The following is a 15,104-nucleotide window of genomic DNA, read 5'->3' as shown; positions in this document are numbered from 1 at the left end:
ACTTAGACATGGATGAGTGGGGAACAATGCATTGTTTGTTAAAACAAATTTTTTTGAAGGGAGTGGGCTTGAAAGGAAGGAACTGTGGTTTAGATTTAAGTTTCTTTTGAAATTTCTTCCTCTTCTTTTGCCTCATCCTCCCCACCCCCCCAAATACAAAACAAAAATCCTAACAACCAGAAGTCCTCAAATTGGCTTTTCACCATACATGTCTTTAAAAGATTTGGTATAATCTGGAAAGCCAGAGGAAGTTTAAAATTCACTGTCTTGTGTATCCTTCCTTTCCCTTCCCTCTCTGGGTTGTTCTCCCTCAAGAACATGCAGTTTTTGTCTCAGCTTTTCTCGTCCCTTTGTTGGGCAGGGTTTATTTAGTCTGTCTCTGGTGTGTGTGTGTGAAGTTTAAACCTCGGTTTATCCACATGCTGAATGAGGTCCCTGCATCCTCTGATCCCTGGGCTGTTCATTCACAGGGTGGTTCTGGAAGGAAGAGCCCGACAGGGGGGCAGGTGGGGGTGCAGATTCTGGGGGAGGAAGCTCAAGGCAAGAACACGGTTTAATTTTTAATTGCTGGATTTAAAGCAGGCAGCTGGCTGCAAATCTCTGTCTCTCCTTTTCCCTAGAGGTCTGTGGCAGAGCTGCTGCGTGACAATCTCCTCCCTGGTGCTGGCTGCCATGGCTGACCCCGTCATTGAGGAAAACGTGTCCCAAGTCCCCGAGCTGTGCTGTGAGTGTGGCCAGGCTCACCCCTTGCTGGACAATCACCTGTACAACTTCCAGGAGGAGGTGGACGATGAGCTCATCTGCCACATCTGCCTGCAGCCCCTGCTGCAGCCCATGGACACGCCCTGTGGGCACACGTACTGTTTCAAGTGCCTTGAGAACTTCATGCAGGAGTATAACTTCTGTCCCATGGATCGGAAGAAGCTCTCCTTCCAGCAGTGCCACAAGTCCAGCCTCCTGGTGAGGAACCTGCTGGATAAGCTGGTTGTGCTCTGTCCTTTCAAGGCTGAGTGCCAGCAGACCATGCAGCGCTGTGAGCTGGAAGCTCACCTGCAGAACAGGTGAATTCTTTTTTCCATCCTCTTATTGCCAGGGCTGTTGTGCTGCTGTCAGAACCATCTGTTCTCAGAGCAGCTTCCTAAACTGGGGCGAGGTGGGACACCAGAGATGAGACACCAGCCTCACCAGGGTGAGGCTGCAGAGGTGGGTGGCTGAGGACAGTGTAATTGTGTGTGTGCTCTGGAGGAGAAGGCTGAGCTGCTCACCTCAGGTCTGCAGGCACTAAACCTGTCAAATACCCAGGTATCTGTGGGTCCTGGACTGGGGCAGCAGCTCTGGAGTTGTTACAAACAAGCTTATTCTTGTTTCCCTTGTGCGGAGGAAAAAGGCACAAAGTCAAGGCTCAGAAAGCAAGAGATTGTGCAGTGCTGCCACTTTAATTGGTCCAATTAGGATGTGCAATACATAAATCCTTGATTCAAATAGTACAGGTCCCTCCAAGCTGCACATTATGCACTTGCTGAATCACCTACTTATAATTCCATTATCTTCTCTCATTCTTTTGCTGAGAAAGAGAAGCAAATGAAAATTACTATGTTTTTTCCTGTTCCTCTTGTGTAGAGGTGGTGCTTCACTTTGGTGCTTCACTGCTGGTTGAGCTGTTGGCAGGCAGGACATTGTCAGTTTAAAAGGAGTGCAGGTGACAGAGCTCTTGCTGTGGTGGTGGAGAACCCTTGTTCCTACCTGGTTAATGATTTGCAGGGAAGGGAGCTAAGTGCAAGCACTGCTGCAGGTAGAACAGACTTTCCTTGGCAGGGTGTATTTGTCAGCAATGAGAAATGCCACAGGCTTGTTTCACTTAGCTGTGTTGTAGTCTGTTGTGGCAATGGCATATTTTAAAAATAAGCCAACTAAGGAACAGGGACACTTAGGATCTACCAGCCAAGGATGTACCCTTGTGGTTTTTGCTTGTCTTCGGTCCCCACAAGCTGAGAGCTCGTGTTAGAGCCAGGGGAAAGGATGGAAGGTGCTTGGGTGCCCCTTTCCCTTCAGTGAAAGTTTATAATCTCCCTTTTCTGGAAGCAGCCCTTTGTCCTGGCTGCTGGGGCCGGGGCCGGGGCCGTGGCTCACACCAGGGCTGGGCCTTCCTCTGCTCTGCAAATCTGCCCTGTTATCAGTAAACTCCTGTCACTTGGTAATCCCTCTGGCACAGGAGTTACACACAGGGCAGAGAGGGAGGCACTCAAATGTTTACATTACAGACCTGCCTGGAAACTATATCATTCCCTTATATATTCCACAGTTGTTTGTATCATTCTTGGGGACAGAGTATTCTAAGATTCAAGGCTATGTCACCCGGGCTGTGCGCACAGCCAGACTGAAAAATAGGGAGGAAAAAACCCCAACAGATAAGAAAATTGCGCTGGGATTTGAGTGTTTTCTTGTTTTAAATGAGATTAACTTATAGGAGAAGATTTAAGGAAATAAGAAGCACATAGTAACTTATTTTCCTGGGGTATTTCCCCACCTTTTGCAAATTGAATTTGTGTTTTGGTATCTTAAGAGGGACATGTGCACAAGTGGATCATTCAGGTTCTGTCATTAAGTTCAGTGTTATTTTACTGCTTGGAGAATAAATGAATAGGAATAAACCAGAGAAAATAATACTGGGATGAGACTTCTTTAGCCAGAGTGTAAATAGTTCAGTTTAAATTGAAAAGTGACTCTGATAAACACCTAATACTACTCATGTCTCTGAAAGTGATGTTTCTGCATTTATCACCTCTTCACCTGTCACCTTTTCTCTAAATACTGGTGATAAAAGAGCTGTTCTTCCTCACTCATTAGTGATGAGACAGGTTGGTGATCTGCATCCAGGGAATATTTCGTGTGTACAATTACATCCCAGTTCTGGGATCTCTGTGGGGAGCAGTCAGTGGGATGAGGAATTAAATTGCTCCCATTCAGGTAGAGCCATCACCTGCATGGACTGGGAGTACACCAGGTCCAGGGTCAGATCTCACCTATAACAGAAAATGCCCAATCCTCCCTTGCTGCTCTTGTGTGTAGCTGGTGTGTTAAAACAAAGCCTAATTCAAGGCTGAGCTTGAAACTTGAGCCACTTTTTTTCATCAAGGTACAGTTCATAAAGATCTCTCCACGTCAGAGCTCAGTATTTGCTTCTATTTAAGAAAGATTGTTTTCTTCATGGGGTGTTTGCCTGGTAAATATTTAGCAAGGGAGACTCCTGTTTCTATTACGTTCTCCTTTTTCAAATAATTTGCTGAATAATTTCAATAGTAATGAAATAACAATCCTGCACTTAGGATGATACTTGTATAAGTAGAAACTGAAGGTCAAATGAGAATCAGTTTTATCATCTGAGAAAGCAGCACTGCACTGGTGAGATCTGGAACCAGCTTCTTCCCACAGAGCTTTCATGTGCTGGGTCACCTGCCCAGGCAGAGGCAGTCACTGACAGTCCTTGCCAATCTGTCTCTCCAGGTGTCCTGGGTTTAAGAAATACAAATCTGACCTCCAGAGGAAAAAGAATCCCATTTCCAAAGGGAAGGAAGATCCTTCTGCCAAGGGGGAGACCAACATGCCCAAGGATCCAGAGATCCCAAGTGGAGGCTCCTCACTTGTGGCAGAAAGCTCTGGAGCTGCTGTGGTGTCACTGGGTACTGCAGAGCCTGGACTGGTTAATCCAGCCTTTGAGGAGACTGAGGAAGGTGAGTGTTTGGTACAGAAGTGGAACTATGTTTCTACCTTTCATAATATACAAATGAGGCAATTATCTCAGAAAATTCAATTTTTAAGTGTCCCCAGCACTGTCAGACATCCTTGATGCTACTCAGCCATTTGTAGGCATCAGAGGCATCTCTTCCTTCAGCAGAAGGGAGATGCATTCATGTGCATCAGGGGTGGCAGAGGCTGTTCACCAGCACAGAACTGCACAAAACCATTTGGAGGAACTGGGATTGCAGTGAGTGTTTGCAGCATTCTGTGGAGAAACAAAGTCAGTCCCTGTCGATGTGAACGTGGAACACTTAAAGCCCTTGCAGAAGCCAGATAATTAGTAACTAGGAAGTGTTCCAGGTTCTTTCTAATCTTGTTAAGAAAGTTAAATATACAGTCAGTTTCCTGGAGTGGTCAGTATCTCCCCCCTGATGTTTTTCTAGCATAAGTTAGGTTTTGGATTAACAGGCAGCTCTGAAAGCCTTGCAGATCCAATCAGCATCTCCACTTCAGTGTAGCAGCTCTTGTCTCAGCTTGGTAGGAGGCAGCAGTGGAAACCTCAGTGCCTTGTCTCAAAGTTAGGCTCAGCCTCCAACCCCTGTGCCTGGGACAGAGGTAACTCACAGGTCAGTTCAGTTCCCTGTTGGCTTTTCCCCAAAGTGCACCTGGAGCAGGTTTTGCATCCCTGGTGTGACATCTGCCCCTCACCCTGCCAGGCAATGCTGGGCCTGTATGAGTGTCCCTGTGTGCTGGGACACCTCAGCCCACTTGCTAACAACAACTTTCATCTTCAAAGTGCAACACTGCTTAATCTCCAGTATGCTGTGAAACAGCCAAACATTCCTCCTGTTTTACAGGGGGGATGGGAAAAAGGGAGCAAAGGAAATTAGAGGAAGGAAGTTGCAGAGCAGTAATTACAGCTGGGTAGTCCCTTTCCCTCATGGGCATCATGGAAACTGGGATTTGTTATGTGCATGTTTCTAGCAGGCCAGCTGTCACAGGAGAAAAATAAACCTCTAAATATAGCCAAACCATACTGAATGCCTTTTAATAAACCCCAAGCTACAACAATAAAGAGTTTGAATTCACCAAAAGCCAGGAGAAAATGAGAACAATTCTGAAGAACAACTCTAAAGGAACAGAGGGGTTTTAAGTTTTTCATGTGACCTTAGATCTCCTGATAGTTGCTTTCCCTGCAGATACTACATTGAACACAGACCTGTCAGGGGTTTCAATCTTGGGGTGCTGTGAAAAGGAAAAAAATCTGTTAATGTGTTGCTTTTTCTCTTGAATTTCCACAAGCAGACCTTCCTCAGAGAGCCAGTCTTGTGGCTGAAACTACCACCATCGAAATCCACCGGGAAGATCCAGAGGAAGAGCTGGGGATGAGGATAGTTGGGGGTAAGGACACCCCCCTAGGGAACATCGTTGTTCAGGAAGTGCTGCGGGACTCTGTGATTGCTGCTGATGGAAGAATTGCTCCTGGAGATCACATCCTTGAGGTAGGGAAACCCCCTGGCAGCCCCACTGCTTCCCTCTGAAGGAGGAGAGTGTCTGGAAAATCTGGGGAATCTCTGCAGCTGAGGGTTTTAGAACACTGATCAGACCTCTGTGTCAGCACCATTGTGTGTCTGCTGGGGCTCAGGAACACTTTTGGCATTCTTTCCAGCCAGACTCATATTTCTCTTGCATATTTGACAGCTTTTTGGAATTCAGGCCAAGTATTGGATAAAGTAAAAGATTTCACACAGCATCCTCATTTCTCTGCTCCAGTTAGGAAGTCTCATAATTGCTTGCTCCTCTGTGTTGCTTAAGCTGCATATTCTCCATGGGCAGGTCCAGGGTGAGAGCTGCTGACTGGCAGTGAGTATCAGCTCCAAAATGTGAGTAATGCAGAGCCCCAGCCTGACCCATGACAAGGGCACTGCCCACTCTGGCAGGGCTGTGTGACCCTGGTGACCGAGGTGACAACTGTTAGCACCTCCAGCCATGGCAGCCCAATCATCTGCCAAGCCGTAAATCCTCATCATCCCATGGGATTGGGCACCAGCAAGGGCTGGCAGACCCCACACAAGTGGCTGATAAGATCTCCGAGTTGGTTTCTCCAGCAGACCAATGGAGTGACTCCTGTTTTATCCAGTTGGATTGTCCATGTCTCAGTCTCAGCAAATAGGGCACGTCCCACCCTTAAGAGCCCTATTAGCAACCTAAAAGACTGCACAGAGTATTATGTGATAACAGCTAAAACAAAACATTGCCTTCTCAGAGTCACCCCGGTAAAAGCATAATTAGTTGGATGATTCCAGAAGCTTGTAGACTATGGACCACTCAAAAGTGGGGATTTGGGTCTTCTCCAAGCCTGTAGTGATTGCTGGAAATTAAGGAAAAGCAGTCTGCATCTACATGGCATGGAAGGAATGACTGAACATTTTTAGAGTTGTTAGTTGTGTGGGTTGTCCTGTCTTGTCCCTGTCCTCAGTTATTCACCAGTTACAGTTTAATTCCACCAGCTTTCTTCATTCTTTTTTATAAAACTTTGTTCCCTAATGTGCATCAGAATCAGAGATTGCACAGGGAGTTTTCCATCCTGCTCCAGCCTGGCCATGCCCCACACTGTGGACAGTGCCTAATTAATGTGGGTTCTGATTAGTGAGTGCTTTGTTTGTCTTTGTAGGTGAATGGCGTCAACATCAGCAGTGTGACTCACTGCCAGGCTGTCTCCTTCCTGCGCCACCCAGGCCCTGTTCTCCACCTCATGGTCCTGCAGGAGAAGGGCTTTTCCACCAAGGCTTCACAGCAGGATTGCAGCTCCACACCCCGGGAAGTGATCCATGTCACCTTGGTAAAGAGAGACCGATCAGAACCCTTGGGAATCAAACTGATCAGGAAGACTGACGAGGCAGGGATTTTTATTCTGGATCTCTTAGAGGGAGGCTTGGCAGCCAAGAATGGGAAGCTGAGTCGGAATGACAGAGTCCTGTCCATAAATGGCCAGGATTTGAGGCAAGGAACTCCTGAGGCTGCTGCCCAGATAATCCAGGTGAGTTCAAGCATGGAGAGGCTGTGTGGAAATGGCTGAGTGGCTGATGGCAGGGCTCCTGTTCTGAGCCATGGCTAGCAGAACACACCAGAGCAAGCTGCATTCCCCCAAAGGTCTCTCATGGAAAGTGACTCCCCTCTGGACGTGTGGGAAGCTCCACTTCCAAATGAAGATAAACACCAGGAGTGGGAATCCATGGTGAGTCAGCCCTGACAGGTCTGAGGGGAAGCAGTGGCTCATGGCACAGGAGTTCATCTGAGGAGATTGCATCTCCAGTGTGGTGTTTGCAGCCTCTCAGCCTTGCAGAGGCAATTTGGGATGCACTGCGTGGATTCATGCAGCAGACAGGAAGGGATCAGAGCAGCCTCTTGTATTTCCAAGAGGCAGGCTGAAGGGGCTGGCTGCGAGATGGGATGGGCTGGCAGCACAGAACAGATCCCTGTGCACTGATCTGAAGCCCTTTCTCCCCATTTCACCTGTATTTGTGAAGACATACTGGAAAAGACGTGGGACACCTCAGGCTAAAAACATTCCCAGGTACTAAATGGGTAGAAGAGGGGTGGTCTTTCCCTGTGGAATGTGCTCCTGTTGCAGCATGCCAGACTGGTGGAGGGAGTGGGCAAGGAATTCTAGTTAAAGGATTAAGGATTGCTGCATGTGCAGCAGGTATCACATAGATCAGTTTAAATTCTTTATCTCCCCAGGCGAGTGCCTCCAGTCTGTTTTTATCTACAGATCCTGACACAATGCACCTCATCCCTTTCTGTTTATATCCCAGAAAGGATGTGAGGTCAGCAAGAGGCAGAGCCAGTTCTCCTCACAGTTATCAGAGGAGTGCAGTGCCATGGGAGAAAGAGCAGAGTTCCAGCACTGAGGTCCTTTCTCATGTTGTGCTTCCGTTCTGTGGCCTCTTAGAACTTGTTTGCATCCCACAAGTGCTGCTGCATTCCTGTTGCAATGTGCATACACACAATTCCCATATGAGGAACTCTTTTGATCCCACTGGAAGCAGCAACCAAAGTCTCAGAACTGGCTTCGTAAGGTTTGGGGGTTCAATCTCTTTGGAAGTGACAAAACTGCGACAGCTTTCCAAACATGATCTGTTTCTTTGAGGACTAATTGAAATCCCTGCTTAAATGTAACTTAGAGTCCCTTTTCCAAGGCCAGGGAATTCACTCTGGCACCAGGGAAGCAGGGTCCTGTGGCAAGGAGTGGGAGCAGCAACTGCATTTCTGTCATCCAGGGCAGGAAATGCCCCGAGTGAGCACTGGGCCTTCCCCCAGTGAGTCCTTCACAGTGAGGTTCTGTCAGGTGATCTGAAGGAGCAAACCCAACGAGAGCAGCAGGAACAATGGGAGCACTTCCCCTGCAGCCCTGCCAAGGCCAGACATGCAGCTGGTGAAGCATTTGACCAGAGGTGCTCTGGGGAAAAAATGGATGGGAGATGGTGAACAATAGTTGATCAAAGCTGGGACGGAAAGAGCTTTAACAACTTCCCTTGCAATAAAAGCATCCAGTGCTTGTCATGGTCACTTTGTGTGGACCAGCCAGGGCTCCAGCTCCATTCACTCTGCAGCACAACACAAGATGCTATTTTGGTTGTTTGTACCAAAGTGCAGGAATTAATCATCCCTTTCCACCTTCTCTTGTTTGGCATTGTGGGGGAGGGAGGCACGAGTGAAGCCTGCCTCTACTCCTGTTCCTTCTGACTCATGTTTGCTAATTCCCTTTTACTTTTTCCAATCACATTCCCTGGCTCATCACAAGAGACTTTGCTTCACACTGAGGACCTGTTGGGAGAACCTCTGCAGGAACTGATGCCAGCCCTTCTCTCTCCCCAAGGCAATGAGGGCTGTCCCTCATTTCTAACCCATTCTTTTTCTGTCTTCTTCATTTCCACTCCTTGTTGCTCTGGGCAGACCACGGAATCCAGAGTGAACTTTGTGATCCTGAGACAGCCTGGGGTGCAGCTGGGGGAGCCAGTGGAGGATGGCAGCACCTCCAACAGCAGCAGCAGTAGCAGCAGCAGCAATGGGGGGAGCCCAGTGCACCACAGGAGGCGACCAGACCAGAACCACTACAGACGGAAATCCAACTACCAGAAGGTGGGGCTGGGAAATGAGGCCAAGGTGCTGCTCATTCCTGGTTTAGTAAATGCCTTCTGTGATGGTGTTTTATCACAGAAGGCTGATCAGCAGCTCCATTGCTGCTTGGGAAGTTTTGGGGCTTTTGGGACTGAAGAAACATCACTTTAAGGGAATAAGGTATTTCAAAATTTCTTCAGTGTTGATGCAGAGCTGGTGTTTAATCTTTTGTTGTCTGGAAAGGGCAATGAGAAATTTGCCATCCATGAGATTTTTTGGGCTTTGCTTCTTGACATCCATCAAGCCCCACACGCTGAGGCTGTTGCAGTGACACTCAGTTGAGCTGGTGTGGAGCCAGAGGCCTTTATGGTCCAGGAGAAGAATCCCGTGGTGCTGCTGTGACTGCAGTGTGGGTCTGCCACCCCTCTGTGGGGCACATCAAACAGCAGGAGCAAGAGGACAATCCCCAGTGGGCTGAACCCAGAGAGAAAATCTGTGTGTAGAACTTGCAGCTGAGTGACAAACCTGCTGCAGCTGCTCAGAGTGGTGTGCTTCAGTGTCCCTGGAGCTCAGGGAGTTGCTGTCCTGTGTGGCTGGAGTGTGGTTCCTGCATTTAAATCCCTGAGTAGCATTTTACACCCTGTTGTACAGCCTGTGCTCTAACGTGGGCCTTCACTGCTTGAACCTAAACATTCAGTCAGGGAGAGCTTCATTGCTTGGCATGAGCAGCCTTGAGATGAACTCACAGCTTGCTCCTCAGTGCAAAATCCCCCTCCTCAGAGGGAGCATCTCCCTGCAGCAAATGGATTTGGGATCATTAGGACAGCTCTGATGGCTCCCCTTAGAAATGCTGCTCTGTATTCCCACCCACAGCAAGGACATGGGAAGCTGACTTTGCCCTCCAGCAACGTGTCTGGAATGCTCTGGATGAAGAAGCATCCAGTGCTGGTCTTCTCCTGTTAAATGCATTAATGAAGCTACATTTTGTGCTGTCATTGCTTTGTAGGATTTGCCTCAGGGATATGTAAGTCATGAGAAGACAGTTGCAATAAAAAAGGAGCCAAAGGAATCTTTGGGAATCACAATTGGAGGTGGAAGGGATAACAAAAACAAGCTCCCTATCTATGTGACAAGTGTGCAGCCCATTGGATGCCTCTTCAGGGATGGCAGAATCAAGAGAGGTAAGGGAGGCTCTCAGACCCTTTATCCTTCAGGAACTGTGGGGGATTTTCAATGGAAGCTGGACTTGGACAGTAAAGAGAGGCTGGAAACAGTATTCCCATGACCCCTTGAGGCTGGAATGGGCTCCATAGTCAAGGGTCTGTAATAATCCCATTTTATTTCATCAACAGGGGATGTACTTCTGAGCATAAATGGCATCGATTTGACTCATCTGAACTACTATGAAGCTGTCTCAGCACTGAAATCCAATGCAGCTTCCCACTCAGTCACACTGAAAGCCTTGGAAATCTTCTCCCTGAACTCCCCAGAGCCATCCCTGGACATCAGGGAGCAGGGATTCAGCTGGTCTCCCCTCTGGATCACGTGGCTTGGGTTGCCCAGGTATGTTTGTCAGGGACTGGATGTAGAGCTGTTAATTACAGGGTTGACTTTCACTCGAACACTAGAAATTAATTACTTTGTTGATGAACTTGGAAGCATTCCTGGTATTCCTGTTTAGCTAAAAGGCAGAGGAAAGCCTCATTCCAATGAGATCATAGAATGATGAGTACATAAGGAACTTCCACTGTTTCTCTGGAGTGGCCCATCATTCCCACACTCTTGTTGGACAGTAACCATGCTTTGGAAGCTCTGAAACCCTTTTTTTTAAAGAGAAATACTCAGTGCTAGATACAGTCCTTGCTAAAGTACTGACTGAAATCTCTGTGTGGCTCTTTCTGCATCCCCAACAACAGCCAAGAGACACCTGGGCTGTCTGCGAGTTTCTAATCTGATCATCTCACTTGGGGGCAGACATTCTTTCAGTCTAACTCTTGGCTGTTGTAACTGTGTCATCTTCAGCATGAAACAGAAATGATTCTGCACAGTTGAGTGTTCCAAAGCTTTGCAGCACAGGCTTAGCCAAGTTTTAACCTGGTAAATTCCAAGAGAAGCTTGAATTTCCCTCTCCTTCCTGGAGATCTATGAAAGCCTTTAGATCTGAAGCCTTTGCCTCTTGAAAACACAGTGCACTGTGTGGCTTGTGACCTTTCAGGGGACAGTTTTCCTGCCACCCTCTTCCCTGGGCTTTACCTGACTCCAGTCTGACTCTTCCCACAAGAACCATGTGGAGCTCCCAACCCTGGCCCCGCTGCAGCTGCAAACTCCACCAGGGACCAGGAACTGCCAGCTCAGCAGCGTGCTTGGCACCATAAAACCTGTGCCTCCACCTTCCCTAAACTCCCAAATTCTTTTCCCACAGTCACTTTTGATGGTAGTAAATGAAAGTTTCTCTTCCTAGAATATATATTTTTTTAATATGGATAACGGATTCCTAGCAAACAGCCCTTTCCAGCTCCTGGAGAATGTGCCTGATGTTTTTATTTATGTTCTGTGCTGACGTAGCCCTTGCCACTGTTGCTCTTGGGGCTGTTTATTTACAGAAGCTGCCACAGCCGTGGCTCAGAGCTGTGTTTTTGTGCGGTACCTGTGAAAGGAAACCATGGAGGAATCACTAAGCTCGAGCTGGGTCTCCTGGTGTTTATGTGTGAAAAACTACAAAAATAAATTACAGTTTGAAAGTAGATAATTGGATCTTTCTCCTGGTTAGAAGTTAACTGGGAAGGCTTTTGAAATCTGAAACTCTTCTGCAAACTGCTCGAGCAAAGCCCTTGAGGGCAAAAACGTTTATTAGGAAAAGTTTAGCTGCTGGAATAGCTCAGCGGGGTGATGATGAGCAGCAGTTTCACAGCTCGGCGGTGCCAGGATGTAACCTGAGCTGGAGCCGGGATGGAGCCGGACTGGGAGCCAGGCCCCGGAGACGCTCGTGCCACACCTGCTGTGTCACCTGGCCAAGGCTTCGGGGGCTCTGTGCCACCGGCTCGGGCAGCGTGCTGGCACTTCCATCTCATTCCCCAGGCTCCCTGAGGAGACAAACCTCGCTGGCCAGCATCCAGAAGTGAGCTCTCAGCAAGGAGCCCAGTACCAGAACTGGACATCCCGGATCCTGCAGGAAAGCCCTTCCCTGCTCTGACCTGGCAGCTGCTGCAGCTCACATCTGCTGCCAGTGCTGCTGAAAGCCTTCCTTGTACCAGTGCAGTGCAGAGGGGATAAAAACCCTCTGCTCTCAATAACTGCATGGGTGTAGCTGCTGCTCACTGTTAATTTGGGTTTGTCACTGGGTGTTCATCACCGCAATTCACGAAGTTATTCAGGAGTCTTGCAGGTCCCAAACTCCTTTAGAGCCTGGTGATTTCCTCTTAGCTCAGTACTCAGAAAATATTTCTAAAGGACTGGCATCATCCCATTTGAGAACTAATCTTCTGACATGCCTTGCAAAAGGGTGTCTCAAATCCTAAAAAAAAAAAAAAAAAAAAAAAGGGAAAATGAGGTTGTTCCTAGCTGTGCTTTCCATGAAGGAAAACATAAATTCCTGGTCAGGCAATTTTCCTCATAACCTCTCTGTTTTTGACACAGCTACCTTCACTTCTGCCAAGATATTGTCCTTAGTAAAGGAAACTTGGAAAGTTGGGGCTTCAGCATCGTGGGAGGCTTTGAGGAAAGCAAAGGCAACCAACCCTTCTTCATCAAAACCATCGTGCCCGGGACTCCCGCGTTCCGCGACAGGAAACTCAAGTAGGTGTGAGGTACCCGGGGAATCATCATCGCCACCACCGGGGCTGGGGCGTTTTCCCAGACTCTTTGACCCTTGGAAGGAGCTCAGCTCCAAGCTAATGGCTCGGTCTTGCACTCATTTGAGAGTTAATACTGTTGCCAAACTTGTAACAAAGTAAGACCTGCGTTAAGTAGAGTTTTGGTTTCTCCATAAAGGTGCAACAAAATGGAATTTACAGCCCTTTAAAACCTAACTGTGAAGGGTGTAATTGAATAATTAGGTAAAAGTAGAAAGGGGCTATTTGAGATGAGTCTTGGAGGTTCCAGAGTATAAAACCTCTGGGATTAGGAAAAGTATCCCAATACAAGCAACAAAAGCTCTCCTTTGCAGGAACAACAACCCGAACTTTGCTGATGTGTTTGTTGGTGAGAGATCCCAGTGAGAGGAGCATGGGGGGCTGCAGGACCCCACAGAGATCTCCAGCGTGCTGAGCTGGCTCCTGGGCACCCAAGGGCTGCCACAGACACAACGAGGGGACCCAGCTGGGTGCAGGGAGCTGGGCTTTGCCCCCAGAGCCGAGGTGGGAGCACTGGGCTCCTGTGAGTGCTGGGACTGGGCTGTGGGCTCAGGAGGGGGCAGGTCCCTCTCACACCTCTGATGGTGGCAGTGGGGCCGCTGGGCAGCAGGACTGACCTGGGGCATCAGTGTTGTACCAGCACAACTCCCTCACTGCTGCCAGCCAAGCACCAGCAGTTTTCTCCTTTTCCCTTCCCCTCTGCCTCAAGGGAAAAAGTTCTTCCAAGGAGGTGTTGATGCTTTGGCTCAGGGTGGGCTCAGGGTGACCACGGGTGCAGGGTTAACAATGAACCCGGTCCTGACTGGACCCTGTCTTTGGGCAGGTGTGGAGATGAAATCGTGGCAGTGAACGGAGTGCCAGCAATAGGAATGAGCAACTCAGAATTAATCCCAATGCTGAAGGAGCAGAGGAACAAAGTCACCCTGACCGTGGTGTCCTGGCCAGGCAGCCTCGTGTGACGGCTCCAGCAAACCCCAACACCTCCAGGTATCCAACAGCAGCTGGGCTCCACCTGACAGGGAAACAGGGACTGCTCACTCCTGCTCCTGATGCATTGCCACGGAAGATTCCTTGCTTCCGTTTTATGGAAAACATTTTACCAACAAATCTGGATGTTGAATTCAGAGTAAGGGCTAATCCTACAGTTGCTGGAGCTTCCCAGGCTCGTTAAAGCTCCTTAGGATTGGTGGTGCACAGAAAGCTCTTCCCAGTGTTTCTCCACAACCTGCCCTGGAGGCTGCTGAGGCTCGCCTTCATTTGAGGGCTCTGCTTTCCACTGAGCATTTGAACGGGTTAAAACAGAGGCTTTTAGAAGCAGCCACTAACTCCGTAAGGATGGGGACCTAATTTAGGCACTTGTAGCTATCAGGATTTCCCAGTCCTCATTTTCAGGTATCGGTAACCCCAGGAACCTGTTAATCCATTAAACCCCAGGGGAACTCAGAGCTGCTGGGTCAGCCTGGTGGAGCTGGTACCTGTATGAGGGTCCTGTCACAAACCCCCAGGTTAACTCCACTGTTACTGCAAAGGGACAATTTCAACAGCTGAAGAACCACTCTCAAAGCTATCAGCAAGAGGGGTTTCATTGAAATACCATGTTGCAAAATGTGACTTTACCAAAGGTGAAGGGCAAGGGTCACTTATTGGACACAAAGTTCCCTGGTTTTATGATTGATACAAGCAGCTTTTCCCCCAGAAGGAAGGTGAGGAAGGGAATGGGCTGGGATCAGACCCCCCTGGCCCAGCCTGATGCCAGTCTTATTTTCATGTTTCCATTGGTGAGGGGCAGTGGTCAGGCAGGGGTGGGAGCACCTGTATTGTCAGGTAAGATTTCTCCTGCAGTTCTGCTCATGTTCCTCTTGCAGCTGGAGCAAAATACCAACTCCTGGGATCAGGGGAAGCTCAAAGGATCCTTGGCTGCAGGAAGTCACCTCCAGAAGGAGACTGTGCCCAGACTGGCTTCAGTTCAAACCCACTGTGCAGTGAAAATTTAGAATTAAAGAACTGAAGCCCAGGCAGGGTGGTTTGACCTCTGACACTGTGAAAGTTCTTACTTACAAACTCCACCTGAAGCAATTCCCTTTTTTAGCAGCTGCATGAGCAGTAGAAATGATGGGATTCTCTCAAACCAGGTTGCACCGCGAGAATTTTCCTCCTGTGCTGCCTCTGCTGCACCTTTTACAGGACCAGCTTAGTAAGAGTCCAAGGAGTCTGCCCCCTGTCCAAATGCTGCCTCGAATGAATGTTTAATTCCTTGTAGCAGCCCTGGCTGAGGCTTCTCCCAGGCTGGCACTTTGGCATTTGCTGTCCCTGGGCCTTGTTTACACACAGTGACTTCACCTCCTGTTCTGGGAGCTGCAGCAGGGACAGCAGGGCCTGTCCCACAGCCCA

The 15,104-nt window shown here is 48.6% G+C and overlaps 2 protein-coding genes across 2 annotated transcripts in view; one reads left to right on the top strand and one right to left on the bottom strand.

Annotated features, from left to right (window-relative positions):
• Window positions 1-654: 654 nt before the first annotated feature.
• On the top strand, window positions 655-13,672 carry LOC134050104 (ligand of Numb protein X 2-like). Its single transcript, XM_062502959.1, has 9 exons — window positions 655-1,061; window positions 3,505-3,731; window positions 5,044-5,240; window positions 6,413-6,778; window positions 8,698-8,883; window positions 9,869-10,043; window positions 10,215-10,425; window positions 12,499-12,657; window positions 13,537-13,672. Exons 1-9 carry the CDS (start codon window positions 673-675, stop codon window positions 13,670-13,672), a joined length of 2,046 nt encoding a protein of 681 aa, XP_062358943.1. The 5' UTR covers window positions 655-672.
• LOC134050103 (pre-mRNA 3'-end-processing factor FIP1-like) overlaps window positions 12,109-15,104 on the bottom strand; it is a 28,607-nt gene continuing 25,611 nt past the window's right edge. Inside the window, exon 17 of the mRNA XM_062502957.1 lies at window positions 12,109-12,376. The gene's annotated coding sequence lies outside the window, so the exon portion shown is untranslated. The remainder of the gene's footprint in view (window positions 12,377-15,104) is intronic.

This window comes from Cinclus cinclus, chromosome 15 (assembly GCF_963662255.1).
Source record: "Cinclus cinclus chromosome 15, bCinCin1.1, whole genome shotgun sequence".
NCBI classification, from domain to species: Eukaryota; Metazoa; Chordata; class Aves; order Passeriformes; family Cinclidae; genus Cinclus; species Cinclus cinclus.
This window is presented reverse-complemented; position numbering and strand designations above follow the sequence as displayed.

Coding starts and splice junctions, on each gene's coding strand:
- LOC134050104 (XM_062502959.1), top strand. CDS start 673: ATGGCTGACCCCGTCATTGAGGAAAACGTGTCCCAAGTCCCCGAGCTG. Junction 1,062..3,504: donor GAAGCTCACCTGCAGAACAG/GTGAATTCTTTT, acceptor CTGTCTCTCCAG/GTGTCCTGGGTTTAAGAAAT. Junction 12,658..13,536: donor TTCCGCGACAGGAAACTCAA/GTAGGTGTGAGG, acceptor GTCTTTGGGCAG/GTGTGGAGATGAAATCGTGG.